Genomic DNA, 14829 nt, shown 5'->3' with positions numbered 1-14829 from the left:
CATCTTGGCATGAACTGCTTGGAACCAGGAGAGCCTTTCATCAAGCAAACACTTAAACGGGTGTCTGCAGGGACTTATCAAAAGCAGTACTGTGATAATAATAATAACAGCTGGAGACCGGGGGTGGGCTGGTGGGGATAACAACGATTCCTGTCACCGTAAACAGTCATTAGCCGTCATTAGCTCTGCACGGCTGGCACTCACCCACCGTCGGAAAAAAACGCCGGCATCACGGCTAATTCAGGCAAGGCGCACAGAAGTTATTAGGGTGTTGTGCAGCGCTTCGGGCTGGGGAAGCAACTTCATTTATACTGTCTGCCACTGTGGGATTTAAATAGGGAGGCTGCTTCAGAATGGGAACGGCTCAGGGCACAAAAAGGCGGGTGGAGTTTTATGGCGAGGGCAGGGAGGTGTAGCGTGTAAAAAAAAAAAAAAGGAGCGTGGGGGGCAGAGGCATGTATGTATTTGATGAGTTTGAAGTGTGTGTGATGGAGTAGCTGTGTGTTTCTGTATGTGCACCTTCTTCAGGGTGAGGGAGAGTGCTATGGTGAAGTATGTGCATGTGATGTGTGTGTGAGGATATGGATGAGAGAGTGTGTGTTAGCAATAGAGACGCATACATCCAAGGGTGCATTGTTCGATGGGCACAAGAAGCGTCATATAGCGGCTGTTCAGCTGTTGATTCCCACCCCTGCTATTTCCGTCTCAACCCGCAGCTCTGACCACATGACAGCCACTGTGTGCTGCGATCGACCACTCACTTTTTGACCCCAGGATTTCACAAGCTGCTTGGGCGCGTGTCAGAGTCATCCCCTTCCCATAGCGATTTCAAAGGGCTTATTAATTCCTTGTACCAATCCCTACATTTTCTGTGTGTGACTGCAAAGCAGATTTTGTGGGTTATGTGTGCCACGCTATCTCGGTGAGTGTGTATGGGCCATCTTTTTGCCAGTGTTGCCTGAGTGCGTGCACATGAGACAGAGTTTGCACTAAGCCTGCTAGGTGATGCATGGGGATTACTACTCACACAGCCACCCTCAAGGCTTATCCCTCTGCCTGGTGGAGGTTCACGTTTATTTAAATAGCCTTCTAATGACTTGCAGAGGTTTTAGGTGAGGATATGTGCCAAAACAGTCGACTATAAAATAATCAACTTCCTGGAGTCAGGAGCTCCCCACTGTTTGGGGAATGTAGCCACCGGCTATGACAGTAGTTGGTCAGCATATGAGCTTTGTCAAATGGGGTCTGATCTCCACAGAGCGCCCGCTTTACACGAAATGTCTCAGAAGGAGCGGCTGACAAACACAAGCTGGAAAAAAAAGGTCTGCTGTGGTGAGAACAGAGTGCAGCGCTCAAGGCGCACACAGTACCATGTACTTGTGATGGTGTGAATTCTAGTCTCGCTCACTTATGACACATAACAGCTCTCTGCCATATTTGCTGGCACACTCTGGAGGCTCTATGCCAAAAGGAATGGAACACTTAAATAAAAATGTCCAGAAAAAATATTTTGAGCGATGTCAGATCAGCATTTTCAACAATTTGTCATAAGAGAAATCTGCAGAGAAGACTGCAGATGCCACAAAATGACGGATTTGTGCTTTGCCTGTAAATACATCACAAGGATTCAGATAGCAAACATATATCATGTGGGGTAGAAGGAATATATATTAACTTCTGAGGAAATATCTATCATAAAATTCCAGGTGTAGATCACGCACGCACGAACGCGCACACACACACACACACACACACACACACACACACACACACACACACACACACACACACACACACACACACACACACACACACACACACACACACACTTCATGGTGTCATTACATTAACTTGTATTGATTGCTAAACCTAACCTTGAGCTAACCCTAAAACCTGACTTCACCTTAAAATGTAATAATTTATGTTGGGTGGACTTTTTTTTTGTCAAGTCCCCACAATGTGACTGTGTAAACAAATTCATGTCCCCACAACATGAGTAATACCTGGACACCACACACATACACAAATACATACAGTACACACACACACAAGAGAAACTGACTTTCCCTAAGGTACAAATCCACCGTAAACACTGACACAATCACAGGCACGCACATGTGAGCATCAGACACATGTACGTTTTAATGAGACGAGTGTGGGTCCCCGTCTCTGTAGGGTGGCAGAAAGTCATCAGCAGAGTTCAGCTCCTCGCTGTCTGCTCCAGAGACCAGCGTTAGTCACACAGCGCCACACCTAACTTCCCTCCTCACACATCCGCAGATTCCTGACTCCCGCTCGCTCATTCTCACACCTCTCACTCTCTTCTCTCGCTCGACCCTCCCCAGACGCTGTATCTTTTTTTTTTTTTGCTTTCACGTGCTGTTCATTCCCTCACCGGCAGTTCTCAGTTACACCTCCTTGACTTTATTCTTTCTCCTCTCTACTTTGCTTTTCTCTCTCCACTCTCCCTTTTTCCTATTCACGTTCTCTTGCACTCTCTCTCTCTTTTCCTCTGCTCATTATCTGCGCACAGCCTCTACACAAAGGAGGTTGGATTAAAATGTCACACATGGCTGTTGCATTTCATACTCCACATTCATGCTGACATGTCAAGGTAACCAATCAATGTTACATGGGGGATAATGGAGATCATGGCACTTTTCATAAAGGTGGCTGATGTGTAGAGGTGCAGCACATCGACTTGACAGTAACGAGACTGCACAGAGGGATATAACATTGGTTTCAGGTCATATGATGAGATGAAGAATCAAATAAATTGTCCTTGTGTGAATCGCAGGCCAAATGCCTGAAACATTGAACATGTTTCTCCTCATTCCCCCTGAATTCACCACAGGGTCGCTGTGACCCAGCGTGAGCAAGTTGGGCTTAGTCACACGGAAATATCTTTTTTCAGCTGGAGCTTTTGCTGGAGCTGAAAAAACAAAGGCTGACATGATTTTATCAGCCACATTGTTTCTGGGGAGATTCATCACTCGCCGGTCAAAAGCCGAGTTAGAAACCAATCCACGCTGCTCTTCAGTCGCATCATTAAGCTCCTCTTCCTGAGAACGCAACTTAGTTTAATAAACAGCCATCTAGTCTGGAATACCTTGGAGGGGCAGCATTTGTTTTTCATTACTGTGTAGGAGTCGTCATGTCACGCTGGCAGGGAAATAATAATATTAATGGAAGCCAAATTGAATTAAAGCGTGGATTTGACCGTGGGTTTCCTCAATGTCATGGACTGACATACAGATTCCTCTATCTGCGTCCTACATACACACACTCGCAGGCACATGCACACGAATACAAATAAATCCCTTTGCTGGGAATGAGGTCTCTCAATCTCCACAAACAATCAGATAATCCTTCAGGAATCCTTCACTTCTCTTGGTCTCTCTATCGCAAATGGAGAGAGGGAAAGAGATGGAGAGAGGCAGGCGTACACCCACACACACACAATCAATTCTTAGTGGCCATGTTTATCCTAAAAAACGAGTATACCCATCTTAAGGCAGCTCAGGTGGTGTCATTGAGTTTACCATATAAATGACCTACCTGCCTGTTGCAAGATAACAAAAACTCTATTGACTAAGTGCTATAAAGTGTTTTGTGTGAGTGAGCCTCCCTGACTGCAAGTGTGTGTGTGTGTGGTCTCCCTATGCCTGTATGTATGGTGCTCCTGCCACTGTGGCAAACGATGCGATTGGACCATTTATCTGCCACTGCCTTCAGCACCAAGAAAAACGAGCAATCCTTGTGTCCATTGTGTGTTTTGGTCACCAAAACCACTTTGGGTTGCCAGATCTATCTGTGCCAACACTGTAGCCCAACCCATTTGCCAAACATGACAGGGCTGGCTGAAAATGAAGCAGACTGGCAACCAGACCGCTGCCACTTGGCCGTGGTGCGGTGCCTGCTGTCTGTTATAGTGTTACATTGGAAATGCATCTAAAAGGGACTTCAGTGAGTCACTTTGCACCTGCTTCAGCTTGTCGGGTGATGGAGTGCATGGCGCCGGCTTGTAGAAACATTAAGCCATTAGGAAAAAGAGGTGATTTTTTTTCTTTTTTCTTAACAATATCTGTTTCTTCTCCTCACCTCTCCTCTTCTCTCTCCTCACAATCCACACCAACACAATGGCAGAATTTGTATTTTTAGAAACCAGATGCCTCTAGAGGATTCTCATCAAACATTCTCAAGACACTGCAAGCATACTCACACAAACACAGACCCACAATTTTTTATATTCACTCACACACGGTCCTCAAGACAGCACGTAAACACAAATCAGCTTTACTATATTGTCATTGTGTGAGGGAGAGGCAGGGGGAAGTTGGAGGGCATGACTACACCATCGACAATATAGCTGAATCTGAGAATTAGTCAACTCTTTGAACTCCCTGTAGCAGGAGCTGCTAACAGACACAACTTCAGCTTATAAGCCACTTTCTGCCCTCGGGATACTTACATGAAGAAAACACACTGCTGAAGAGTTGCTGACCTAAACATTTCATTTAACTGGTAAAAGTTGGAACAGCATCTGTGGCTATTTTATGAGAGGAACACACAACAGTGTAGCGAGGGTTCGGGATGACAAAGAAGAGCAGAGATCAGAGCAGAAAACTTGACCAAACAACCATATTGTGCAGAAAAAGGTGATGGGTAAAAAGAATTCCAGTGAATTGCTTTGGATTTTACCCAAATGTGGAGAAACATTCCTTGAAGCCTGTTCCCTCCTCCAGACTGGAATAAATGTGAATCATATCTGAATGGAGCTCAGCCGATGCATTTGATGGCCAATATTTATTCTTTTCGGTTGAGCCTTGTCCCCTGTCCCTCATTCACTGCTTCCTTACAGTACAGAGTTTTTGTCACGCAAAGCAGCTTATGAGCACTGCACTGAGAGGGTTTTAGTACACACTGTCAATATTACCTAATTTGTTCTCTCATTTGGTTTCATTTAATCAAGGGGGGTTAGCGTTAATCCCACAGATGAACGGAACACGATATTAAGATTTAAATGGAAATGTGACAATATGATCAGGTGATTTTTAACTTGGACCAGGATTTAAACATTTCCGTGTCCCCTATTAAAGGTAAAAGGAAAAAAAACTCAAATCTTATGGAGCTAATTTGAAATAGCTAAAAGAATATCTGAGGGTGCAGAGGGTAACTGAGTTTAAAATTAGCATATACCTGAATTTACTCATTTGTTTTGGCCTCTGTACAACCTTTTGTCACTTATGTTGATTTGGCTAACGCAGCATTCATTTGAAATCATATTTCAAATTTAAAGATATTCCACTTGCTTGTACCTCTGGTATGGTCTCCACCAACTCCTGAGGGAATTATCTGACTCTTGCTCCACTGTAGAGCTGCAATAAGCAATCGATTATCAATAAGGCGATTGACAGAAAATAATTGGCAGCTTGGGATTATATGCCTCTACCAACCAGTGAAATTGCAGTTTTAATCCACGTCTGTCCAGATTCATAAAATAAATGTAGTAAACACTTGGTTTGAATTCAGTGAACTTGACCTTTGATCAACAAAATAAAAAAAAAGAAAAGTAAATGTCACCTATATGTCTACCATCTTTGATAAAGAGATAAAATATGAAGATAGTAGTAATAAATAACAAAACAAGCATGTATGTGAGGGAGTAAAGTACATGTTGCAATGGTTTCATTGGCCGAGAACAATGTCTTGAGAAGGACAAGGAAAAAACTTAAAGAAGAAATATGCACAATATCATCTGCACACAGTAGAACTCTCAGAGGCTATTGACAGTATATATTAGTTTCAGTATTCAAACCTTCTTTCCCCAACAGGAAATCCAGGAAATGGTAGGTGTACGACACACCCACTTTAGTCTCCACCTGAGGCCGTCGGAGAGTAGAGTAGATATTACCCGGGCTTCGCTTCTCCTCTGCCTTCCGCAGCTTAGGCAGCCTACACCCCATGTTTCTGTCATGGAGAGGAGAGGAGAGGAGAGTAACATATCATAAGAGATAAAAAGAGAAAAAAAGGAGGGTGCTAACAAAGACTTGACTGGGAGACATTGAATAGATGGAGTTTCTAAATATACAGCACACATTAGCACTTCGAGGAGAGCATGCGTGATAGAAATGCCTTTTCTCACATGCGAGCTCAAGCTGTTGGAAAGAATGTGTGCATTCAACTCTCTCTCACACAAGCACACGCACACACACGCACACACACACACACGCAATCTATCTCACACACACATTTCAATAACACTGAAATATGAGTGCCAGCCATTACCTGCTTGGTGGGCTGCGATACGGGCATCTCCTAATCAAATAGGGCTGATTGGGAGCGACATGTTTGATCAGAACGAATTAAAGCAGAAATGAGACTGATTTCCTGCCCTGTCAAGCAGAGCGACATGAGACGAGACAGACAAGGAGAGGAGAGGAGAGGAGAGAAAAATGTTGTAACCAATATACATGTCGATCCAAGGGTGGTCTTGGAACACAAGGAAATCCATGTTATTTTAAGACCCCTCCAGATTGTGTCAAAACCAGCAGAGACTCAAGGATTGGAAACACAGTTTGAAAGAGGCTTACATTTCCCTTTTTAAATTCCTCCTATACTGAATTTCAACAGGCAATTTAGACCCGAAGTCGCATAAAAAGAAAAACAAGAGGTGGCTTTTCTGACAAATGACTGGGGAGGGAGAGCAGAAGAATGACAAATTGGCAGAGGGTGGGAGAAGAGAGAGAACAGAGATGGGTAAGTGACAAGAGGAGAAGGGTGTGGCCAAATGTCATCAAGCTAATCTAATGTGACAGCGTCTGTCCCCTCAGACCATCGCCACAGTAACGATTAATATCCCTGTATAGAACGGCTTGTAAGAGCCACACGTTGAGGTGTGCATCTGCATGAGAGTGTGTGTCCGTCCCCAAAGGCAGGTCTATATCTGTATCCCTGTATCTGAGCACAGAGAATGACACAAGTCCCAATGGGCCAAGTGCATGGACGTTAACTCGGCTAACGATCCTAACAGACTACATTAAATCTAGTGTGTCTGTGTCCCGTTTTTTTAAATATCTCGTTGGGGACTTTAAACTGAACGCACACTAGCCCATGGGGACTCTTGTCTCTCATGGGGACAAAATTGAGGTCCCCATGGGCAGAGACAGCTTTTAAGACTTGGTTTGAGGGTTCAGGCTATATTAGTCGGGTTAAGGTTAGATAAAGGTTATTTGTGATGTTAAGACTAACAATAAGCTCTAAATACAGATTCTGCATTTGAATATGTAGAATCTGTAGACGATGAAGATTTTGGTGCCAGAAAGCTTCTGGTTTCCTTTGGCCAATCACGTTTGAGCAGCCTTTACCTGCAGATAAACATTCTGTGTGGAGACTAAATTAGACAAAACACATTGAACAAAGGCTCTAAAAAGATTTATCTGCATTCATATGCAGATAGCAGTTAACTGAGATTAGCCAGAATGTTGTCTGGACCTAGTATCACAGTTTGTGTTTAGTGTGGAGAAACATTCAACTATTGTTGCTCGTTGGACTGTAAACTGTGTATGGCAAAAGAAAGACAGAGTCTTAGTTGGGATATCCACTGTCTACACCAGGAGCCCAAAAATACAGGGGGCCATGCCCCCCCAGAGGCTAACTCATCATCAGCCAATAACCGCAAAGCTCAGAGATTTAGGTAAGAGGATAGAGTATGCATTATGTCAATGACTTGTCCCCACAGGTATAGTAGGAAAAAATGTGTGTCGGTGGTGACTTATAGCTTTTTTTAATGCATGGTACATCTATTTCCAAAGGTCAGAAAGTTGCATAGGGCAGCATCTTCGATACGTTTTCATAGCTCATCCATCTTGAGACAGTACACTCCATCATTGAATTCTACAAACAACAAGCAATTAAGAGTCATTACTCTTTCAATACGACGTGCTCTTTCGTAATGACACCGAACGAGAGACGACCCTCTGGGAGGAGACAGATGATGAGCGAGACAACATTATCTGATTGTCTTTCCTCTCTTCCTCCTTCCATACTTCTCTCTCCTCTCAACCCATCTACTACCCCTCTTAAACTCTTTGTACCATTTGCTCTTCAGCTTGTCTTGACCCAGGCCTTAATCATCCCTTTTTCTCTTTAGTCTCTTCTCTGCTTCTGTCCACCACCCTTGATTAGGACAACTCCCGTCTCTCTATTGCTACAATGGCCTTTGATTGTCTTACAGAAAACCATTCATTTTTGTCGCTTTCTTTTTGTGTTCATCTGATTACAAGTATTCCCAACTGTCCCTCTCGTTATTAGGTCATCGTGACTTTTACTTTCACGCCATCCTTCCACTTTCACAACATTCCCTCCTTAGATCCTTTCTCTATTGCTACCTTCTTTCATCTTCATGGTCATTACATTATAATGCTACACTGTTTCTCGGCTGTTTTCCATCACTCCCCCACTACAGTACATTTCCTTTTAGCAACCCTCTCCATCCTCCATTCTCTCATCTGTCCATTCGGCCCTTCTGTCTAGAGCCTCAATGAGCTTTTACAGCAGAAATGCTCCCCTGCTGAGCTTGTTAAGTCCCATAAAACTATTATAATGTCTCCAGACAGACAGTCAGCCAGCCTAGTAGGCCCTGGGTTATGTCTACGTTGGAGCATGTAGATCTTCTCCCAAACATTTTACCCCCAGGCCTGTGCTTAAATATGTCTCCTGTGCTGCAGGAGCAGAGGTTGGGTTAATGTGAAGACGCTTCAAAAGGCGTCGACTCTGGCCGGTTATGGAAAAGAGCATCAAGGGGTGACGCATGAGGTAGATGTGGTAAAAATATGATAATGAAGGTGACAAGGACACGAAGAGGAGCAACTGTCTATTAATTCCAGGAATCTCTGTCTGTCTGTGACCTGCATATCTCCAGGACCGTTCAGCTTGGCATATGATTTGTTTAAGGTCCAAAGAAGTGCAGTGTCAAATGTGCAGCTGATTTTGACACGTGATATGTGCAATATTAATAAACTTTGAATAAACAGGCGACCAGAGCTCTGTAGCGGTGGGGGCTAAGACAACAATGGCAACAACAATGGATTCTCAACTTAAGGGTTCTGCATACCGAATCAAGCTTCACTGAACTTTGAATAAACAGGTGGAAAGGTCTTTGTACAGCAGCAGTGGCTTCAGGGTTCTGGAGTCCTGCAGTCAGTCTTTGCTTGCCGTGGCTCAATTACTGCAGGTCACTTTTACAGTTTCAGAAAGAAAAGCTGCAACCAGCATCACCACAGACAAACAGCCCACTCCAAACAAGCACTGCACTAGTGTACAGAATGAGAGAAATGTCTATAGTGATTTTAATCATCTACTTCTCAGCTTTCTTGCCCTTGGCCTTGAGTATATCCCTATGCCGATTATGTCAATTTTCAAAAAGAAAATGAAAAAAATTGATTCACTGTCCTTATTATTTTTTTTGCACAGTACATTACCCACTTCTAAAGACATCATGACAATTTGTAATAATTTCCTCACTATATTGCTCTCAGCAGTTGGTTTTATTGCTCTCAAAGAAAACATGATTGGTTCTGGCCTTGGTCTCGACTAGCCTTCAGCTCTGCCGTTTGATCCAACTTGCCATCATCCTTTTCATTGTACACTGACAATTTTGTTTCAAAAACAAAGGCCTCGATTTAAAAGATGAACTCATGTCTGTGAGGTTTCAAAACAGATCTAATTGGACACAACGTCACATGAAGAAAAAAGAACGCAGAACTCAGACTAGTTCAAGGCTTGAGGCCTTTTCACTTCATATGAGGCCTTTATCTGTTCTCGTTGACTTCAAACAGAATCTCTTGCTTGCTCTCACACAAACACACAGGCAGAAAAGGGCCCTGACAGAATAAAAAAACATCCATTAAACAGGGAGAGACAGGAGAGAGAGACAGATAAAAGAGGTGAGAAAGAGAGAACGGAGTGAAGAGGCAGATAGACAGAGAGCAGGAAAGGGCTTCTCATTAGAGAATCTCTTGTAACGGAGAGTTTTGAAATGACAGCAGATTTACGCGAGAACATAATCCGTCTGCACTATGCCACTGCTCTGCTCGCTCCCACTCAGGGGGGGTGCCTGCTTTCCAAGAAGTAGTATTCATCTAAGCAGAGTCACAGTCATAGGCTTAGGAAGAATCACTGTAAATATAGATATTACCACTGAGGAGCCTCTCCTATAGTACCACAGTTAAAATTCACATTTTAATGTCTACTTTATATTTTCCTCGCATTTATTTATTAAAAAAAGCTGCGTTGGGCAAAAAAATATGCTGCTTAACCCACCAATCATAGACCATAACTGGGCAGACAAACTTAAGGTAGCAATGGTTAACACGATGAGAAATTAGTGCACAAAAATGTATATTTGGATTGTTGTGTTGTTTATGGAAATGAGGAAACAAGGCAAGACATTACAATCCAAGTCAAGACACCTCAGGTGACACAGCCTCTGCTTGGTTGAACTTCGGGCTAATTTTACATCCACTCATTTTACTTCACCTGAGCAGATATCATGCTGGACTTGAACTGGCCACCTTCCGGTTCCCAAGCCAAGTCGCTATGGACTGAGCTACTGCCTCCCCAGTTAGATTATGCCAAAAAAATTATTGTTTCAGTTTTTAGTTAGCTTTGGTAGTTTTTGTTCTGAAGGTACTGAACACCAGGTGATTTTATGTATATGGGTCGGTGGGCATAGGCAGCCATGTCTCCTGAAGACGTCATTCCCTTTTGTTTGTTTGCTTGCAAAAACAGAAAAATAAACCACACAAAACATGATACCTGCTTGGAAAACAGACTTATTCCCTGTGTAAGATTCTCTCCTCTGTAAATTTTGAGTTTCTGTTTTATATTATACACTAAACATGATGAAAATATATTATATTAATATATCTAAAATGAATATTTTTGGGCTTTTGATTGGTAATAAGAGAAATCAATTTGTCACGTATTGTAATTCACATTTTTGATATTTAAGGAGGATTTTTTTTTTTAAATAACTAGAAGACCATAATGGAAATAATAACTAGATATAACTCTACTAAACTTTAATTAAACTGTAAAAAACAGCTATGGATTATCTAGGCCAATGCCGATATCGATATTTGAGAGTATTTATAAATCTAATATCTAGAATATATAGGCTAATTGTCAGAATAGCAAATATAACATCACAGTACAGCCCAAGTCCCTTTATATAATCTTTACTCTGTGGTTATGATATAAATACAATATTGTACTTTGAATCGTCCCAGTAATAATGGAGTCAGTATAGAGAAAGTGTCCTTCTGCCCGTTTTGCTATCACTTATTTATGCATCATGTTCTTAGTAAATTACCATTTGCATTAACATTAAGGAAGTTGTTTTGAAAACATTAAGTGGGGGTCAGACTGAGTAGGTACATAAGGACTTGCTTATTTGAAGTTTGCAAACAAACAGCACAGGCTTTTTAACTGTTTAACCATTACCATATTGATTCCCTAACCTAAACCAAGTAGTTCAAGTAACCGTTCTTTACCAAACCTTAACCTGTTCAGTTACCACACAAACATGAACATTTTTCTCATATGAACACATTGTCTTAAACATCGATGAGTCCAGGATTTACAGATGTTAACTCTTTCATGGGTCTTAACTCAGCCATTGTCAAAGGTAAAGAATTTTACTGTACAGCACAAGACAAGACAAGTTGTTATTTATGCAGTATGTAATATCGGTGCTTGCACCTGATGCACTAAACTGACTGACAGCAAGTATTAACAAATAAAACTCATTGCGTGTGGGCTTCTTTATTATTGGACTTTATGGCCTGCTTGGAGGCCATAATTCCCACAGCTTGTGAGTGGGTGGCATTTCAACTACTGTACAGGCAAGGAATGTTTGACCTTTTAACTGAGAATTCATCTGAATCAAGCTGCTTTTTCTGGTTTCATGGTTGTATGGTCATCTGACAACAAAAAAGCGTTGTGTTTGTCTGTGAAAACGATGGTATCATAAACATCTTGTGTTAGATTCTATGTGTTCCGCTGCATTTCACAATTAGAGGTGACAGACTGAGTCCTGAGGAGTGGGCTTCCCCTCCCACTGGGTTGCAGCTCCTCTCTGTCTATGCAGGGATAGGGGGATGCTGATGATACAGGGAAAGAGAAGGAGTTCAAGAACAGAATGAAGAGAGAAAGGAGTAGGGTGGGTGGGTGGGCACAGACAGACACAGAGCAGACTGGGAGCATGTCAAGTTGCCTTGAGGGAGGTGTGATCCCCCAAAGCAACAAAATAGTCACCTCGAAGCATGTTTTAATGAGGCTGCATGTGGAGGATAAAAACAAATCATGACATTGATGTATTGGTCTGTTGAGCAGCTCCATGCACAACCTATTTTGCTTTAAAGAGAACAATTTATGAACAAAGAAAGAATTGAGGAAAACCCTGGACTATAATCAATCCTTTAATATTGTAAACTCAGTTCCTAAGTAATAAGCAATAGTTTTTAGTGTAGTGCTTTCACAGCCAGTATGATAAACTGGGTCTCACTCACTAGTAGTGAGAGCTTTACTTTCAAATGTTTTTTAAAAAGATTTCCAAGCGATATGGAGAGCACCCATATATATGCAGAGCAACTAATTGATGCCACATGCATTTAGTGGGTGCAGCCTAGCTTGAAATTACATGTTCCTGGTTTTTCTTTTTTCCCCTCATTGGTGCGTTCAACCTTAACCCCTCTCTCCAAACACACACGTGGCTAGCTGTTGCTGCCCGTTAACGGGGGTAGTTTAGTGAACGGGAAATGATGCATGACAGGTGGCTTATGCACTGAATCTGTCTCGTCCTGACACACACACACACACACACACACACACACACACACACACACACACACACACACACACACACACACACACACACACACACACACACACACACACACACACACACACACACACACACACACACACACACACACACACACACTTCCATCTACGCTCTGCACATTTACCCAGTCACGCATATCTTGATTTCACTTCAACACAATGACAGTGAGCAGAGAGGGCTTATTCATTCCGTTCCTCCATGAATAAAGAAATAAATGATACACAACATCACACATATCAAATGAGCGGAGAGTCTAAAAAGCAAAAAGGATTTCTCTCTGTCACAGGGTGTTTTATTGGGAAAGAGTTCCACACAGGGGCGGATCCAAGGTCAGAGCCAAGGGGGGCACTTGGCCCAGCTGAAATCTGATTGATCCCTAAAGTGCCTGTCAATAGTTATTTCAAAATAAACAAGTCACTTACTATAAATAAATATGACTTTTTCTAAGTTTTTTGAAGCACAAAATTTGCTTAAACAGGAAACAATTTTGAAAATATATTCAATGATAAGTAGCTTTGTTTGAAAGCTGTAGAACTAACAGTAAACAAGGAGTGATGTAGATGTGCACCTAACTGAATCAGGAATTGTGTTAGTTGGCCCCTCTGAGTTAGGGCTGTCACTTTTTCCATAAATTAAGTTTTACACAACACAAAATTCAGTTTAATATATTTAAATAAACTGAATCACAAAGCAACCGGCTTCAGATGGTCTGATGCGCTGTAAGGCTGTATATTTTTAAATCAAATAGATCATTACAGTTTGAGTTTCCGCCCACATTCGTATGAATGTTTAAATTTCGAATAAAAAGTGACAGTCCTACTCTGTGTAAAGTCCGGGCCCCTTGATGGCCCCATTTAGAAAAATCCTTGATCCGCTACTGTTTCCTCAGACTTATCTATGACTGCAAAAAAAGTTTTGAATCAATACAAATCTATTTCACAATGAGAAAATATTAAAACTAGTTCTGGTCACTTGTGTTTCAGTCCGTCTCAGACTGAGTTCTGCAAAGTAGACATGCTTTTTCTTCATTTCTCATACAGTGAATAATCAGGAGTTTAACTCACCAAGGAAATTGTTCCCAGTCTGCGTGAAGTGTGTGCAGGACCAAGAGCTCCCTCACACTTCAGTCAGTCTTCTGTATGTCCCTCCTCTCCTCCCTAATGTCTTCACGCTCTCTCTGTCCCTTTCACAGCTTCAGGAAGACGCACAGCAGCTCTTGATACTGTGATCCAATGGGAAGAAAACACGAAAGCTCCATTTAGAAACTATCACTGAGTGACTGCTGCTCATGAGACTGCGTGCACCTCTCTCCTCGTCTGTCAGCAGCTTGTGTTGCGTGTGCAGGGGAGAGAGAGGACGGCTTTACTCACAGCCTCTCTCCTCCCCCGCCAGGCTGGATCCTCCTAAACACTTTGGAAAAACAATATGAATCATTTTAGAATAAAAAAATAACCAGATTACTGTAAAATTATCAGGAATCACTGAAAATGCTGCCAGGAAGGAGGATAAGTAAAAAAAAAAATTACCATGGGCATGTGCTTCTTCAACTGCTCCCTGATGTGTTTGCTCCAGTGGTCACAGTGGGAAGTTTAAAGTATCCTCCATCCATCTTATTAGGGTTAGAGGCATTTGTTTTTCAGGTCTCCTCTGGAAAATTCATATTTCATAAGTAGCTATCCAGACTTATCCATAATTCAGAAACGTCTGACTGGGTGGTAGGTGGGTGGGGCTGGTGGGTGGCCATGGCCTGGACAGGACACCCCAGGGGACCCCAGTCACAGCACCAGACTGTGACAAAAACAAAACGACCAAGAGATGATGGGGCTTGTTGCCAGGGGAAGACAAGACAATCCAACCCTGACTGAAACCCAGCAGCCAGCTCATGGAGGATGGAGGGGGGTGGCAGCAGCAGACAGAATGCT

At 42.4% G+C, this 14829-nt stretch overlaps 1 protein-coding gene across 3 annotated transcripts in view; it reads right to left on the bottom strand.

Annotated features, from left to right (window-relative positions):
• The window catches only part of rftn1a (raftlin, lipid raft linker 1a), a 26564-nt gene extending 11735 nt beyond the window's left edge, over positions 1 to 14829 (bottom strand). The window contains exons 1-3 of one of the 3 annotated variants that reach the window (XM_069516067.1): positions 14434 to 14829; positions 13972 to 14129; positions 5819 to 5970 (exon numbers count right to left, since the gene is read on the bottom strand). In XM_069516067.1, the coding sequence (XP_069372168.1) occupies positions 5819 to 5966 (148 nt within the window). In that variant the 5' untranslated portion in view covers positions 5967 to 5970; positions 13972 to 14129; positions 14434 to 14829. Of the gene's footprint in view, positions 1 to 5818; positions 5971 to 6288; positions 7364 to 13971; positions 14130 to 14433 lie in introns of those variants that run through there. The other 2 variants (XM_069516064.1, XM_069516065.1) reach the window with 2 other exon arrangements.

This window comes from Paralichthys olivaceus, chromosome 20 (assembly GCF_024713975.1).
Source record: "Paralichthys olivaceus isolate ysfri-2021 chromosome 20, ASM2471397v2, whole genome shotgun sequence".
NCBI lineage: Eukaryota > Metazoa > Chordata > Actinopteri > Pleuronectiformes > Paralichthyidae > Paralichthys > Paralichthys olivaceus.
This window is presented reverse-complemented; position numbering and strand designations above follow the sequence as displayed.